At 33.9% G+C, this 18,392-nt stretch overlaps 1 protein-coding gene across 4 annotated transcripts in view; it reads left to right on the top strand.

The window, feature by feature from the left end:
- Positions 1–18,392, top strand: part of FRMPD4 (FERM and PDZ domain containing 4) — a 197,481-nt gene that overhangs the window by 55,390 nt on the left and 123,699 nt on the right. Inside the window, exon 1 of one of the 4 annotated variants that reach the window (XM_087938332.1) lies at positions 5,268–5,535. The exons of the other annotated variants lie outside the window; for them this stretch is intronic. Within the exon in view, the coding sequence (XP_087794458.1) occupies positions 5,528–5,535 (8 nt within the window). The 5' untranslated portion in view covers positions 5,268–5,527. Of the gene's footprint in view, positions 1–5,267; positions 5,536–18,392 lie in introns of those variants that run through there. 4 annotated transcript variants of the gene reach the window in all.

Raw genomic sequence — 18,392 nt, 5'->3', positions numbered from 1 at the left:
CCTCAACCCTTTCCTAAGAGGTCTGTAGTGGGCGTGCAAAATTGCACCAACCTGCCTACCGTCCCTGTCCTATTGTTTCTTTTATTTTTTTTATATGCATCCATGTATTCATAACTATGTTTTTACTTATACCTATTATCTTGTAAGCAATTGACAAACCAAATAAATAAAAATAAAAATGAGAACAAAATAGAACTTTTCGGCTTGAAGGAAAACTGTTGTGTTTGGCGAGGGCAAACTCTGCATTTCAGCATAAGGACCTTATCTCATCTGTGAAACATGGTAACAGTAGTTTCATGCTTTGCTTCCTCTGGACCAGGGTGGTTTGCTATCATTGATGGAATTCTGAATTGTACCAGCAAATTGTACAGGAAAATGTTGGGTATCAGTCCCTGAACTGATGATCAAAAGAAAGTGGATCATGTAGCAAGAAAATGGCACAAAGTATACAAGTTGTATGACCAAAGAATGGTTAAAGAAGAAAAATGGTTAATGTTTTGGAATGGTTAAATGAAAGTCTTGATGGTAAATGGTAAAATGAAAGTCCTATTCATATCTTGAAAATTTCCTAGGAGAAAGACTTAATTATGTTCATACAGAAGAACTCTCAAGTGAGCTTCCTCAACTTTTCTCATAGAACAAACATTCTTAAGTAAGAGCCAGTTTGGAGTATAGGTTAAGGTGCTGGCCAATAAACCAGGAAACAGTGAATTCTAGTCCTAACTTAAGCATGAAAGCTGGCTGATTGGGCCAATCACTGTCTCTCAGCCCAATATTCCTCACAAGCTTCTTGTTGTGGATAAATATGTAAAAAGGAGTATTAGGTATACTTGTTATTTATAAAAATAATAATTGCAATATCAAAATCTAATAAATAAAATCAGTCTGAGAGTTGGAGGCAAAGCAAATCATTGTTCTTTCTGTGATTTGTGATGTTCTGAACAGAAGATTCTGTCACTGTTCTGACATTTCCAGAACTTTTGGTGATATTGAATTTCAGCAACAATATATGTGCTTATAGGTCCAAAAGTATTTCTCTTTACTGACAACAAAAAGAGAGCTTTGCCCGTATAGCAGACTGAAATCATTATTTTATGCTCTTACTCCATTATTTTGAAATCTAGCTTTATAATAAATTTCCCTTTTGAGGATCTATCTTATCTGTAGTAATTAAACCATCTGTCATGTCTACAGAGTTCACGAAGTTTCCTAGAATAGCAGTGCTTAAAATTAAGAAATAATGTGGCTCGTTAGATTTAAAGAATATGCTACCATTTAGAGAAATATGTAATTTTTTGAAGGATTATAATAAATATATAGGATGAAATAAATATTTAATGATAAAATATACATTGTGTTGAAAACCTTAAAGTTCTACCATGGAGTTCTATTATAATTTATATCTTTTTAATTCAATTAATTTGTATTTCTACATTGTATTTTAAGTACCCAGCCTTTTTATTGAAGCTCTCCTTCCTTGGTTCAATCAGGAAAATGAAGAAAGAAACCTGTTAAGTCTTTCATGGCTCTGTCACTGTAAATGTAATGTAAAGTGTTTATATTGATCATTTTTGGTCATATATTAAAATGTCCAAGCGAGGGATCATTTAGAATACAAATAAGTATATTATTCATTGTAGAAAGTATAGGATACTCCATCAATATTGTCTCAACTTTGTTGTATTATTATCTATCTAATAGATTATTACTTTGGATACTATTGTTGGTAAGGAAGTGTATTTATATAGCACATCTAACTAAAATGTTGTAAAAATTATATAGATAGTTAACAACTGCCCCTTGCTGCTGATGCTACTAGCTTGGTAATGAAACAACATCTTTTTTTAATGTTGTTTTAATGAAGTTCAGCGCACGGAGTTCAGCTCTGAACTATATTATTACATATTGCAGGTAGTCCCCGACTTACGACGCCAACTGAATCCAAAATTTCTGCTGTTAAGTGATAATTTGTTAAATGAGATTTGCCCCATTTTACAACATTTTTTTTGCCACAGTTGTTAAATGAATCACTGCAACTGATAAGTTAGTAAACTGGTTGTTAAGTGAATCTTGGTTCCCCATTGTCAGAAGTTTGCAAAAAGTGGTCACATGTTTCCGGGATGCTGCAACGGTCATAAGTATGAACCAGTTGCCAAGCATCTGAATTTTTTTTTTTTTTGAAAACAATTTTATTGGTTTTTTAACAAACAAACAAAACAGACAAAACATAAAAGCATCAGCTCTCTTCCATACTTATATACAAACAGTGTGTCGGTTGGTTCATCAGTTTTGTGCATTCAATTTCGTAGTCTCAATTACAATTATGTTACATAATAACTCTTATTATCAATCCAAACTTATATATCCTCATATCATTATTAAAAGAAAATCATTTGACTACACTTTTATTCATTCATACCTTATGAGATAACTATAATTTAAGTAATTTATTCTATAACAAATCATATAATCATACCAGTTCTATCCTAAACAAAACTTTATAAATGTAGTATCAAGTAGCAAAAAAAAGAAAAAAAACAATCAATAATATTCCTTATTACCTAACATTCTAAATATTCTATTTTTGTATTTCATCGTCCAGCCATTGATAGAAAAGGTCCCAAATTTTATAAAATTGTTTATCTTCTTGCTCTCTAATTTCAAATGTCAATCTACTCATCTCAGCACATTCCAATATTTTCTTAATAATTTCTTCCTGCAATGGAATTTTCTCATTTTTCCAATTTTTTGCAAATACAATCCTAGCCGCAGTTAATACATTTACAATCAAATATTTCAAATCTTTACTGTATACATCTGGTAGGATTCCCAATAAGAAAAGCTCCGGTTTCAAGTCTATATGTTTCTTTGTCATTTTTTCCAACCACATGCGGATTTTAGTCCAGTATTTTCTAGCGTCCTCACAAGTCCACCACATATGGTAATATGAACCAGGTGCCTGATGACATTTCCAACATTTTTCCGATTTATTCTTAAACATTCTTGCTATCCTTGTCGGGGGGAAATGCCACCTGTAAAACATCTTATACAAATTTTCTTTATAAGCTGTAGACATTGTCATTTTATAATTTTGTGACCATAATTTCTGCCATTTCTCCAAGTCAATCCCATATCCAAAATTCCTCCCCCAAGCAATCATAGTTTCTTTAACTTGTTCTTCCTCTAGCTTAATTCCCAATAAGTAACCATATAGTTTTTTAATCACCTTTTCATCAGTACCTGTCAAAATCTTATCTAAATCAGTCTGTTTATCATAAAATCCCTGTTTTTTGGAATCTTCATCATACCTTGAGTGTATTTGCATATATGAAAACCAATTCATCTTTATACCTTGTTCCTCTAAATTTTGTATCGATTTAAGTTCACCCTTTTCATCTAGTAATTCCCCATATCTAACTGTTTGTTCCTTCTTATAAATTATAGGATAAGAAAATGCTTCTATCGTCGATAACCAAACTGGAATTTTCAAATAACATTGTTTTTTTATCTTCTCCCAATTTAGCCACAAAGACTCCCGTATATAATGTCTTCTAAAATAGCCCTGTGTTTTGGTTCCCTTGTACCATAGAAAAGCATGCCAACCCAACAACAAATCATGACCTTCTAGTGTCAACAATCTAGTCTTCCTTAATGTTATCCATTCCTTAACCCACATCAAATTTGCAGCTTGGTAGTACAACTCCCAATTAGGCAGGCCAAACCCTCCTCTAGTTCTAGCATCTTGCAAAAGCTTTAGCTTTAACCAAGCATCTGAATTTTGATCACATGGTCATGGGGATGCTGCAAAGGTTGCAAGTATGAAAAACTATCATAATTCACCATCATAATTTTTTCAGTGCCATTGTAACTTTGAACGGTTGCTAAACGAAATATGTAAGTTGAGAACTACCTGTAGAATATGTTGCACTATTATTACACATCTATATTGCAATTAAAAAAGCAGCGAAGCCTGAAAGTAAAATTTCAAGGATCATGCTGCCTTGCTGAAAAATGAATAACAACCATTTTCTTAAGCTGTGGACTATGTGCTCATTAGGAGAACCATCAGTCTAAACATCTGCTGTGGGACATACTTTTGTTCTGATTTTTCAAATAATATGGATTGGAATTGAACTGGCTGTTACTTAGGTGAAAGTCACCCTGTTATCATGGACATATAAGTTTCTAGTTTAATTCAAATTATTTGTGGCTGAAAGATCAAGAGATTTGTACAAATGGCCCACCTCAAAGTTGAAAAGGATTCTGAATTGCCACTGCCTTGAATGTGAGCTTCTGCCAGTTTTCAGTCAAACTCGTGTTTTCTTCCAGTAGTGCTGAGTATTGAAGCAACAGAGTTTCCTTTGTTGCTTTCATCTCCTAAATTTCTCATTGATAAGGGGACTGCAGTGGATCTTTGAATAGGAAGATACTGCTCAAGTGCTCTGGATATCTCTTTATTACAGTGAGCAATCAGAGTCTCAGCTGAGCTGCCTATGAAACTTTCCAAAATCCCTCTGAAAACTGATAAGAACTATTAGGAACTGGTATGAATCTAATAGGGCTTTCCCTGATGTGTAGGAGTTTGTAAGACAGAGTTCCATAGCAATCAGAGAGTGATCTACTCGTGGCAAAGGGAAAAGTTTAATGCCCGCTACTTTCAGATTCCATTGTATCATATTATATTTATTCTGTCCAAACTATTCCAATTAAATCAGTGGTAGTCTTTTCTAAAATTAGATTTTGGGGTAAATGTTACCCCCTTCCCTACATATATTTTGAAAGTCACTTTTCAAAATCACAAGGAGTTTTTATCTTTGCAACATTTAAAGTCAGAAAAAATACAACATATCGTATATATGAAACAAGTTGAAAACAGAGCCATCTGCTATGAGCAGATGTGAGGTTTTGTGCAAAAAAATTAAAACTTCAAGAGACTGCTTCTTTGATTACGTAAGTAAACAAGAAATATCACCTGGAATGTCATTGCTAATGCTGTTTGGAATCTATTGTTTTATAATGATTTTGGCACTTTTGTTCATTGAGTAAAACACTGTTCTGCAGAAGGTCAGAATTTAAAAACAAAACACCACAACGATTGTGCTCTAAGCAAAAATTGATTAGATAGATGGATGCTAGCATCCTGATGGTTTTTCCATGATGTTGTATATGTGGTTGCCGAAAGGCAAGTTGAGGATTAGACATTGATTTTCTATTTTCATTTCAAAACATTGTAAAGTAACATTATTTCTCCATACCATTCCAGCTGATAGAAGGGACAGAGGAAAATAGTTGTAAGGGTTAGATAAGTATGCAGTTTTAGCAAATCTAGTGCAGACATTGGATGAATGGAAATGTAACCCAAAGAATGACAGTATTGAAGCAGAAATACCGGTAAAATCCATTGGAACAGTGCAAGAAAGAATAATAATCAGGTTGTTGGCTTGCTGTTTAGGCCATGTAATTGTTATGACCTGGAATTTAAAGGAAATGCCTTGATGAATCACATCATGAATTCAACCCATCAATTATGTTCCTGTGAGTATACTTTTGTTTATTACAGCATTGCTTCAACATAAGGAAAAATGTCAGAATTGCCTAGTTCGGTTTTGACATTTACCAGACTAGCTAACATGTAAGATAGAGGAAAAATTATTTGAATGCTTTAAACCCTTCGTATGCACTCTATCTTGAAAATTATTTCAGACAATTTTCCTTCTGTTGATGTATACTATTGATGCATTACCCATTATTAAGGTGGTGTAAAACCTGTCCTCCTTACTATTCTTTTGGTACAGCAATATTTAACTCTCAGCATTTTATAGGATGCTACAAACCATTAGTGGGGAAATAGCCTCAAACTGGCAGACATTTGAATGTTTGAGAGAAAATTGCTCAATTTTCTTTCAAGCATAGACTCCCTGTATACACTAAAGCAGTGTTTCTCAAACTTGGCAAATTTGTATGCGCTTCAACTTTTAGAATTACCCAATGAGCCATGTTGGCTGGATCATTCTGATAATTGCAGTTCACAGATCTTAAAATTGCCACATTTGAGAAACACTATGCTAAAAATGTGGCATCCACATAATGCAAAGATGAAAATTGTGATGAACATGACACATTTTTCAAAGCTTTAGGTCAGTATTAAATATATTTCTTAGAAGACATGCCGGTCATGCAGTCATCTCTTGCAGAAAGGAAATAGAAATCTTCAGCTGTGCTAGGACTTCAGTTTCTAGAATTCCCATCCAGCCAGACTAAAACAAGAAATATTAATTTGATGAACGTTGCTGTAGAAAAAGAAGTGTCAAAGAAGATAATTGCTTTTAAGGAAAGTTACTTGAAAAAAAATTAAGTACATGTTTTGAAAAATTAATATTGGTTGATTCTAGCTCTTGAATTAAATATGACGTTTATAGAATAATGTGCAAGAATGGTGGCAACTAACTCGGCATGCATATGATCAGTTGTGACCAAAAAATAATGTACAGGGTCATGGAACAAAATTTTTGCTATAACCCAGGACTATTTGTATGTATCAGGTTTTTTCCCCCGTCAACTGGAATTGAATGTAAAGTTAAATCATTTCCTGAGGAGAGGCAACATATTAACCTTACAGTACTTAATTACTTCCTTCCTTACCATTTTATCAATATGTGCTCCATTTTATTGATAGACATCTTCAAATTACTTCTTTCTTATTCACATCAACCAAGATTAATAACCTATAGTAACAGGCAGGGATTTATAAACTTGGAACAAATTGTCAATTTTAGAGCATTCAACAAAAGTAACTAGAGAAAAAAATGTTAGGCTAGGTTAGATTTGGTTTGGTTTCATAAAACGAAGTTGTACGGTTCATACATTTTCACTTCCTACTGCACATTTAAGTTGAAGTTACATTCCTGGTTTCTAGGCTAGCATCTAACTATAAAAGAAAACAATAGGGAATAGAACTATTCATTTTGTCCCCAGTTATTGGTTTTATTGGAAAAAATGAATTTCCAGGATAAAGTAATATAAAAAGTCATTATTTTTGTTCTCCATCAGCAGACAGGGTCACCATGATAAATATGCTCTTGCATATTTTTTGTTAGTATATTCCTTTGTTTAATCTACTTTTGATATATACAGATTGTCCTTGACTTACAACAGTTCATTTAGTAATAGTTCAAAGTTACAGCAGCATTGAAAAAAGTGACTTATGACCATTCTCCACACTTATGACCATTGTAGTGAACTTTTACATCTTGAACTGTTAATCTTATTAATTTTAATTCATAGTTCACATTTTGTGTTTTAATTTAAAGAGCTGTTAGTCTTGTGTATTAGTTCAAGTAGAAATCCAGTTAGTAAATAAAAGATGTCTATTCAATATCAGTTCTTGGGGGAAAAAGCAGTAAGGAGGAAGGGAAGGTACCCTTTGTGTATATGTGTATATATCTTACCATAAAATCTCTTGACTGCTGTACACACAAAGTATGAGAATTATGCAGTAGTGAGATGATAAAAAATGTATGAATACATTAGTTTTAAAATATTGATTGATTGAAAATATTGCCTTCTCTAATTTCAGGATTTAATTTCAGTATATTCTTGATGCCTAAGCCTTCCAAAATAATGTTCATAAATTTGGATCATATTACTAGAATAACATAGCAATTGGGTTTTGCTAGTTTTTTTATTGAGCTCTAACATTTATACATGTTTACTTCATATATAAAACAAGACAGATTGACAACCTCAGCAAGTATTGCGGGTCCAATTGGCAAAAGAAAGCTCAGGGCTTTATATAGGTTGGAAACATGCGGAAGAGGCTTTCATCAGCCTGCAGTGGAGAGACAATGGCTAAAGTGATGATGACAACTTCATATATGTGAAATTGAATTAATAGTATACCAGAATCCTAATAAATTTAGCATCAGGTTATGTATTCATTTCTATAGATCCTGCTCGAGCTTTGAAATCAAAGTACATCTATATATGCCCAAGTATAGGAAAGTTGAATTTTCTTTCTTATTTTATAATGAATTGCAAAGGAGGATATTTCTTGTTTGCACCATTTTAAGTGAAGTAAAAGAGAGCCCTATTATAAAAACTTATTGAAGATTCAAAGCGTATGTTCCAATATTAGGCATTCTTCTCATATTTCTCACAAATGCATTCTGGCCTCCTGAGAGGATAAGCAGTACATTTGCCCTGGCTCATTCAAATGGAATGTTAGTAAGAGACACATCTGGTGCCTTGACATTTATTTATTTTTTTAAAAGAAAGCTTATGTTCTCAGCCTCATACCATGTCATTTATTGGATGTTTATTTGCTGTTCTGTGTATATGTGAAAAGCGTTCTTCAAAGAACTGTTGGCAAAATTATATAATGTTGCATAGCACAGGTCTGGACAAAATGAAGCCAAGTCTGTTTTACCAATGGTGTTAAATATGGTATCATCTATTTGTAGTATTCTCTTTAATACTCTGTTTTTTCAGAAGACATAGAGGGTGCAAGGGCCCTTCTAAGTTTTACTTTTCCTTATTCTTTCTTTTCCTTAAAATTGTAACAGCACTGCAGTGATCATTAGTTCTATCTTTTCATTAGTTTAGTACTAAAATAAATGAAAGGGACTTGTTTATCTTCTCTAAATTTACTTCGTTTTCTTAATGAACCAATTCAAAGGTGTATTTTTTTCTAAGCATGCTTAGCGTTAAGTTCCATGCAGAAAGTGCCTATCTCTGATCTTTTTTTCTTTCTTCTATTACTGTATTTTATAGAATGGTTTGCTGAAGTGAATCAGGTATTTCTTTGGGGATGGAATTTCATCATTGCACCTTTACTGGTTATTTCAGAGCACAGGAAAAAATGTTCTATTAATACTTTCAGGCATATCTGTTTTGTAAATTTACTTGACTTTATTGTGTAACAAATTAATAGTTTATTTGGCAGTGGCTATATGTTTGAGATATAAGAGGTCAATAGATTTTGATTTTATATTTACATTCCTTTCCAGACATGGCATTAAGTTCTCAGAAGCAAAGTGGTTTTTCAGAACCATAAGGTTTTTCTGCCGTTTATATGATACAGATAGTCAAATTGTTTCGTTTTTTTCTGTCTTGAATTAAAATAGACATTAAATCATTTGACTAATATTTCACTTTAAGTAGAAGCTTGGGCAATACCTATGGTAAATATTTAGCAGTTGTGTTTAAGGATCCTAAATTCTAATCAGACAGAGCATTCCACAGTTCTAAATTATTATTATGCTTTGTTGCACAGTCAGCCAGATGTTCAGACTGGATTTAGCATTTTCATCTACCTATTGTGTCCTTTCCATGGACCTGTGATAGGCAGATGTGACTGTTTGATGGTGTTACAGATATCGTCATAGGATGTAAGCTGTTCTGAGTAAAGCTGCTGTTTGCAATTGAATGGTAGGGAATTTGTCAATGCCGATGGTGTTCAAGAGATGCTCTAGTTGTTTTGGGATTGTACACAAGGTTCCTATTACTATTGGTACTACCTTTCCTTTCCTTTGCCACAATCATTCTATTTCTATTTTCAGGTCTTTCTATTTTATTAACTTCTCCAGTTCTTTCTCTTCTCTTCTGCTGTCTCCGGGTACTGTCATGTCAGGCACTGCCAGAATCCAGCCTTTTTTTGGTCTTTCTTATTAAATCTATTTGCTACCTATCTCACCATGGGCCTATTCTAGGCAGCTAACAACTATAAAAAAAGAAGAAATAAAAAAGAAGTTTAAACAAAACATAAGCAAGATAATAGAACAATAAAATAAACAAAGAAAAAGAAAACAAAGAAAATGCTTCAATATGACTAATAAAAAAGATGGGCAAGTGTTGAGTAGGATGGGGGGAAGGTGTAAAGTCTGCTGTCAATCTAGCAGCCAGCTCCACAGTAGAACTTCCCCATTGGATCTTCAGGTCAATTGGCAGAGTCAAGTCTTTAGGCTCTCATGGAAGGACAGCTGGTTAGAAGCAGAATGGAGGGCAGGATGTTCCAAAGATGGATGCTGCAACAGAGAAGGCTCTTCTTTTGAATCCTTACAGTCTGAGTTTTTTGACTGATGGGCTCTCTCTGCTGGCCCAAGTAGGATGGACTAGTCTTAGCAGGACGAAATGATTCATCAGGTAGCCTGGACCTGTGCCATTAAGGGCTTTAAAGCTTATAACCAACACCTTGAAAAGCACTTGAAAGCAGATTGGTAGCCAGTATAGTTTGGGGAGCAGAGGTATAATATGAGCTAAGGGCTCCCAAGATTGCTCTCATTGCTGCACTTTGGACCAGTTGAAGCTTCCGAATGGAAGTCTAAAGAAAAGAAGAATTAGGGGTGAGATGATAGCAGTATTCCAGTCTTTGAGGGGCTGCCACTAAGAAGCGGGGGTCAAATTATTCTCCAAAGCACCAAAGGGCAGGACAAGAAACAATGGTTGGAAACTAATCAAAGAGAGAAACAATTTGGAATTAAGGAGAAACTTCCTAACAGTGAGAACAATTAACCAGTGGAACAACTTGCCTTCAGGAATCATGGGTGCTCCATCACTGGATGTTTTTAAGAAGAGTCTAGACAATTATTTATCTAAAATGGTATAGGTTCTCCTGCTTGAGCAGGGGGCTGAAGACCTCCAAGGTCCCTTCCAGCTCATTCTATTCTAAAATGGATTTCAAGAGTAGCCCCATGTAGAGCACACTGCAGTAGTCCAGATGAGATATGATCAGGGCTTGAGTAACTGAGTGCAGGGAGTGCAGGGAGTCAAGATTCAAAATGGTCACAGCTGGTACACAAACTGAAGCTGTACAAAAACTCTCCTAGTCACATTTGTCACCTGCTTTTTTGAGTCCAGGAGAAACCTCCAAGGAGAATCCTCAAGTTGTAAACTGGACCTGAATGGAGAAATGCATCTCTGTCCAGAACCAGAGATGACAAAAACTCGGATCCTAAGGCTCCATGCACCCAAGGCCAGGGTTCAGTCAAAGTCTGTGGACTCACATTCAGCCTACAGAGGACAGAGATAGCACCACTCAGATCAGCAGATGGAAAGCTCAGTATCATCGGCATATTGATGATATATCAAACCATGGTTACAAATGATGTCATCCAACGGTTTCATATATCTTTTAACTAGGAGAGGAGAAAGTACCGAGCCTGGTGGAATGCCACAAGTGAACATTAGAGGGTTGGATCTCTCATTCCTTAACAAGACCAATTGGGACTGACCTTGGAGAAAGTTGTAAAGTTGTAAAGACCTTAGAGAAAGAACTGATCCGATTTAAAATTGTGCTGCTCATCCCCAACTCACGAAGCCAATCTAAAAGAATACAGTGGTATTGATGGCCACTGAGAGGTCAAGAAGAGCAAGAATGGTTACATTACCCCCATCTTGTTTCTCACCAGAGATTGTCCATAAGTGCCATTTGTGTCCCATAGCTGACTGAATACTGACTGAAAGGGTTCAAGGAAATTCATTTCATCCAGAATCCTCTGAATCATCTTTTCTACTACCTTCCCTAAAAAGGGAAGTGGGGAAACTAGAAGAACATTGTTCAAGCAGGTGGGATCAAGTGGTGGTTTTTATGTCACCTCTCACAGTGAGGAATTTATTACTGCATGGTCATTATCCTAAAGGTTTTCATCAACCAGGAGGGACAAGGATCTAATGAGCAGCTAGTTGCATTGACAGTACAGAGAGGTTCCTGTCTACTTCTTTAGGACCAATAGGGTCAAACTGTTCTCCAATTAGTAGGCAAGATGTCTCCCTCTGCATCTCCCAAGGGTCTATAAACAGGTGAAGATATTTTTAGAATAAGCTATATTTCCAGATGTTGAAGAACTGTGAATTTTAAGACTTTTGTGATTTTGGATGAAGTAGGTTTTTGTGAATGAGTTTCTTCACATTTATAGGAAGATCCAATAAGAAAACAAAGGCATGTCTGAAATAAATTAATATTACATTTTCCTAGAATATTTGTAATTTTCCTTTCAAAACTCTGGAACTGGGAGAATATTGAAGAAAATGCTGGGAGAAATTACTTTATTAATGCTACATACTGAACAACATAATGTAAATGAAATCACTGACATGTAATCTGTTAAATGTTATTTTCTTTGGGGGAGCTTCTTGTTTTTTTTGAAATATTCTTTATTTACAGCAGGTAGCTTTGCTGTTTCTTATATTATAAAAAAGTATGGAACAGTATAGTATCAAAATAATATATGTAAATAGAGTGTGTTTGGTATCACTGAATACTTTCTCCAGCTCAGAGAATTTCATTGTTTCCCGAATAGAAGTGATATTATTTTTGCCATTGGCTAAGGTAATAGAAAATAGGAAATACTTTCTTTATTTTACAGTTATCCTGCTCTCCAGTCAATATGCTCCTAGACCTGTTTTCATATGATGAATAAAACAGGACTTTAGTTTTAAAGATATATTAGAAAGTTTAGAAAGGAAAGTTTAGAAAGGAAAACTCACATGCCAACTTTTACAACTTGTATAATATCCATTAGATCTGATAACAATTCAAAGAGAAAAGTTTATAGGTGCTGGAATAGTTATGCTTCCCATCTTCCACTGCAGATTAGTAGTTATCTCCAGGTCACAATAGAGTGTGGTGCCCAAAGGACATTAAAAACAAAAGACCCAACCTGAAAGAGGAACATGATTTCCATCTCCTTTTGCTGTTATGGAGTGGAGTGAGATTTGAAAATGCTCTGATAAGGTGACCAGTCTAAACTTTTCATTTAGAAAGCAATGTATACTCAACAAAATTTAGCTGCTTGAGCCTTACAAATTATTTTTTACCATAAATCATTTTACATTTTCTATGAGTAATTAGTATAATGTGGGGTGTGAACTAATAAAGATTGAAGCAGAATTTCTTCTAATTTTCTAGTATGGTAATTTGTACAGGAAGCCCTCACTAAGAACCGCCTTGTTCATCAATTGTTTGAAGTTAAAAGGATGCTGAAAAATAACTTTATGGCCAAGGACTGCATTGGCAACCTGTCCATCAGTCACAGGGTCCAATTACAATCATTTTATGTTGTCCTTGCCTGACCTGTGTTTTTTCTCTCCCCATGCAGGAGGAGAATGGATCATGCATAAGAGAGATTACCTATAGAAATCACTTGTTTCTTTTTATTCCTCACAGAGCAGTAAGATTAGAGAAGAAGAGATCACAAGAGAAGAAGCAAACACACAAAGGGCAGCATACCAGGCTGTTTGCATAATGCACTCTGAGCTAACAACATCATTGTATTGTTTTTGATGTGTATTCCCCTTATGTGCTTGTTTCCTCTCTTGTATTTCATTCTTCTCCGTGAACATAAATGCAAACATTAATTCCCTTCTTATAATTATACCAGCACCAGGGTGAGCATTCCAAAGAATGGGGAGTAGGAGAAAGGAAAGAACAGTCACAGTCACGTGATTTCCCATTTAGCAACTACTTTGCTTTACAAGACAGCTGCCAGTCCCAATCATGATCACTAAATCAAGAATACTTGTACAGCCTCTGAGATCAAACATACTTTATTGTAGAATTTTAAGCAAAAAATGGAGAAAAGAGTCCAGTTTGCTTGACCTAAAGTGGGTTCCTGTTATGTCTGCAAAAGTCCTTTGTCCTAAATCCAAAACATATGTGTCTAATATTGAAAAACCATAATGACATGGTTGACATAATGCATTTGTTTCAAATGAAAAACACTTTCATTTGAAAAACTGAGTTGAAAAACTTCTGCAGGGGAAGCTGTGAACTGAAGTTAGCTAGAATTCTCTGTTCTCAATAATCCCATTTAGGTATAATGTTCCAGATAAGTCTTTGCCTTAATAACATTTAGCATTCACTGATGTCAGCTTTCCTGCAGACATTCCTCGCAGGAAAGAAACCACATTGATTTCTATAAGAGACTCTTTGTTATACAAAGCAATGGAAGGTTTAAAAAACCTTGTTATTCTTAATGGATAACCTCAGATAACTGCTCAATCATTCCAGTTTAAGTGACACTACACTAGAAGATAATATTTTGATAGCTGTATATGAGATCTGACTATGGAACATAGATTCACTCTGTGGATTCTTTCCACCAAGCTATTATGCACAGTGGTCATTCTTCAGAATTTATTGTTTTGGCTTCCATTATTTTCTGAATTGTGCTCCACTTTTATTATAAAAATGGTGTTCATCTTCCAGAAAAATACTTAGGAAAACAATATGCTGTTGTATTATTGGATAGGATGATTTCAGGACTATTTTTCTACTGTTGCAGCATTCCAATTGGTGTTATTATTAAAATAGGGGGTTTTTTTGGTAAATGGTGTTGGCAGTGTAATTCCAGGGATTCTGTTAAAATACATTTTGCTGGCAGATTCTATTCCCCCAGTTATTGGTGTTTTAGGCATTTACAAAGAAGTATAATTTGCTACGCGGTTTTAGCAGCCACTTTCCCAAGGAGTAATCTGCTAAGGGTTACATAGTTGATGGCAGTAATCAGTGAAAGATCCAGAACTAAGAGTATGTTTACATACAGCCCTTTTTAACCTTTTCCTTTTTTATTTTTTATTTTGGCACTTCTCTGTTTTCTTTCTCTCATTTCCGAGCGGGAGGCTTTAATCACTGATGACAGAATTGGATTTGATTGCCATGAGTTTGTATCATCTGATGTTCTGTAATGAATTCCAAGAATAATATTAAAAAATATGAAATGTGATATTTGGTTACCATCTTCTGTTTTTTAGGTTTCATTATTTGCTATTGAGGTAGAGTCTGTAGGCTTTGAGGCAAATAAGTTCTTCATTACAAAACTCTATACACACACATACACGAAAATGTCTGTATGTGTGTGTATGTGCTGCATTGGATTTTTAAAATACTTGTTTGGTGCAGATTGATAAAAGCATAGCAGATGGAAACATAGGAGATGTTTAAATAAATAAATCTGGGCTAAACACAAATGAAATTAAAACAAGATTACTAGCTCTGTTGTAGAATGTAATTATATGGCAGGAAATCTCACTGAATATAGAATTGCATAGGATTACATCATGTTCTATTTGTACTATAACAGGTAAATATACCACTTGTTATATGTTGTGGCATGACACTGCTTATTTTTATATTTATCTTATGTTCAATCTTAACCAAAATATTACATGAATGAGCAGTATTTTGGATAATGAAAAATAATGTGATGATATATCAAATTGTACTTTTCAACTGATTAATTATAGCCTTGCTTATTTGATTTTTTGTAATCATGAATCACCCCAAAACTATGGAGATCACTCAGCTAAATAAATAAATTCTGCCTACATTCTTGCATTTAAAATTAATTAGAACTTATTCTTTCTGGTGAATATTATAATGATTATACTTGCAAAAGTGTGTGGCTTTCCATGCTTTCTATGTAAATGGTTTTTTAAAACTGTATTTTATACTAAAACATGAATCCAAAGTTAAGTATTTATATTCAGTTTGAATAGAGTTGTGTATCTGATATATAAAATTAATAAATTCTAGCACAACCTGCTGGTTGGGAATGTTTTTGTGTAGAAATTACCAAGAACAAAAAACTAGGATCCTATGAATTTCTTGTCTTGAGAAATCCCATTGTTAAATAGTTATCTTGTATTTCCTGTCACTACTTTTCTCTTTCTGTTGCTTAGGTGAAATCCCAGTTCTGCTTATCTCAGGACATGTGGTTCACGGCAGGTTCCCTCATATAAGACTTGATTACTTCTCATTTCTCTAGATTTTAATTCTGATGTACTAGCTTATATTATCACTTGCATATTTCAATAAATCTGTTTTAGCCCCAGATTCATTCTTATATAATAGGTTACTATTGATTTTCATAAAGCGGGAGAAAATTGAAATGACATGCACGAACCAGGGAATTTTGGCCAATGAATGTGGGAAGGCTATGACAGATCCCCGCGAGGATTTCTGTGGATCATTCTTTGAGATTTACTGGTCTATCCATCTGTGAAGCTTTATCGTCTAAGACAGGGGTGTCAAATTTGTGTCTTCATGGCACCATCACATGATGTATCGGGACTTTCCCCCCTTTCACTAAACCAGACAGGGGCATGGCCAGCACCTGACATATCCAGTCGCCAGGCCACGAGTTTGACAGCCCTGTTTTAGACAGTGTTTCTTAAAATTTTGTCCTAGGACCCACAGAGTCTCCCAAGAGCTCAGAAGTCCTCAAATTAAAATTATCTGCCAGCCTCTGTTGAAAAATAATGCAGTATTAAAATCCCATCAAACAACATTGAGGAGTGGCAGGGAATGCATCAGTTTTAGTTTTTAATATGGTAAATATCAATAAACACAACCCACACAAACAAAAACTCTTTTGGGATCCTCCATAATTTTTAAAAGTGGAAAAGAATTGTGAGAATAAAAAGTTTAAGAAATATTGTTGTAAAATAAGTTATTTTTCCTTTTAAACTTTAGCCCTTAAGTGGGTAAATAATTGTCCAAAGCAAATGAAAGCATAGCAAAAGAAAGGAAGGAGTGATAAAAGAAGAGAGACAGATACAAAAATTAGGACTACATAACACTGAAATATTGTCTGTTTAGGCATTTCTGTTGTCTTCTTTACTTCTGTTTTTTTAATTGTTATGCATTTTAATAGCTTCCTTTAGGCTACAACTTCAAAAACAGGAATATATCTTAAATTTGAATTTCTTTTTGTTTCAAATAAAATCAAACTTTTATTACAGCCATAAAGGCAAAATTGATGTTTTGGAATCATCTGATCTTGCCTGCAGAGTAGCATTACTAATTTTCTTTATCTATTTTGTGTTATTTTGAATTATATTCTCATTTTCAATAAAAATAATTTCAAAGCTATAATAACATTTATGAAAAAAATTGCAGGAGTAAAACTAGATCTTATGTGGAAGCGAAAGTTCAGACAGTATGGCACCAACCTCTAATAAACTGGACAGGAATTTAACAATATCAAGTGGCAGTTTGAAGAATGCCGTACTTTTTTTCAGCTTGCTTTTCAGTGATTTTCTGATAGCATTTCCAAAATGAGGAAATTACATTTGCTGTGTAGATGTGACTATCCCTTGCTTTCTCCACTTTGCCATGCAAATAAGAATAAATAAATGCACAATGCCTTTATTTATTTATTATATTTTTATCTGCCTTTACTATTTTATAAATAACTCAAGGAAGCAAACAAATTTAATACTCCTTCTTCCTCCTATTTTCAGCACAACAACAATCCTGTGAAGTGGATTGGACTGAAAGAGTATGATTTCAACCAAAGGAAAAAAAATTATAGTCAAAGATAATATGCTAAACTATATAAATAAATACTTTATTTGTTTAAAGTTTTTAAATACTTTATAATAATTTAAATAAATACTTTAAAATATTTAAATAAATCTTTATGCATATTGTGTGGTTTGTCTGAACAAGGATAGTAATCTGGAATTCATGCTGCAGTCCTGGTATTTCATTTCTATGCAGACAAAAGGAATTGTATTGGTGTTAACTAATTCAAAAAAGATTTGAAATAGTTAATAGAATGATCACCCTTAAAAATATCTGCCAGATTGTCAGTAATTTACTGTACATCAAATCTACAACTTTAACTTTGTTTCATTTACTTATAACCAAAGAATGTGGTATTATATAATCAAATAATGTGGTATTAACATTATTGTGGTAATGTTTCATTTGATCCAGTATTTCTGATTATGTTCTCGGATAATAATAATAATAATAATAATAATAATAATAATAATAATGATGATGATGCATAGACACTCTGGGGGAGAGAGAAGGAAGCTTAGTCAAACGTTCCGAGAGAGAAGCAGCTTGAAAAGTGTCTTTTTAAAATGTCTTTGTAGAGTGAAACAATACGCAATCAAATCTTAGTTAATCCCCTTTCCAGTTTATCTATTCACAATGTCAACCAGCAGAATTTTTGTCAAACAGTAGTAAAAACATTATATTTTCCTGTTACTTAACTTATTTCAAACAAAATATGGCAATGTTTAATGCCCTAAAACTGCAGAATATTGAAACAAACATTGAGTTGGGCATTAAGAGTAAGCACTTCATAACTACGTCCAAAATGAGTAAACATGTAAATATCAGCACACTGGTAACAGAATGAACCAAAATATATGGCAACACAACTGTTAGGTTTTTATTTTTATTTAATTAGGTTTTACTATTGTAATCAAAATCTTTAATAAAAATATGTGTAAGAGAATCATCAGGGGATTAGAAACAAAATTTTATGGAGAGATTGGAGGAAATAGGCATATTTGGTTTTGCAGTAAGTTTTACAAGAGGATATGATAATCTTTTTCCAATATCTAAAAAGATTTCCAACATTTGAGGGGCTGCCACAGAG

The sequence above is a fragment of the Pseudonaja textilis genome, chromosome 8 (genome assembly GCF_049901715.1).
Source record: "Pseudonaja textilis isolate UNSWEBS1 chromosome 8, rPseTex1.2, whole genome shotgun sequence".
In the NCBI taxonomy this organism is placed as follows: Eukaryota; Metazoa; Chordata; class Lepidosauria; order Squamata; family Elapidae; genus Pseudonaja; species Pseudonaja textilis.
This window is presented reverse-complemented; position numbering and strand designations above follow the sequence as displayed.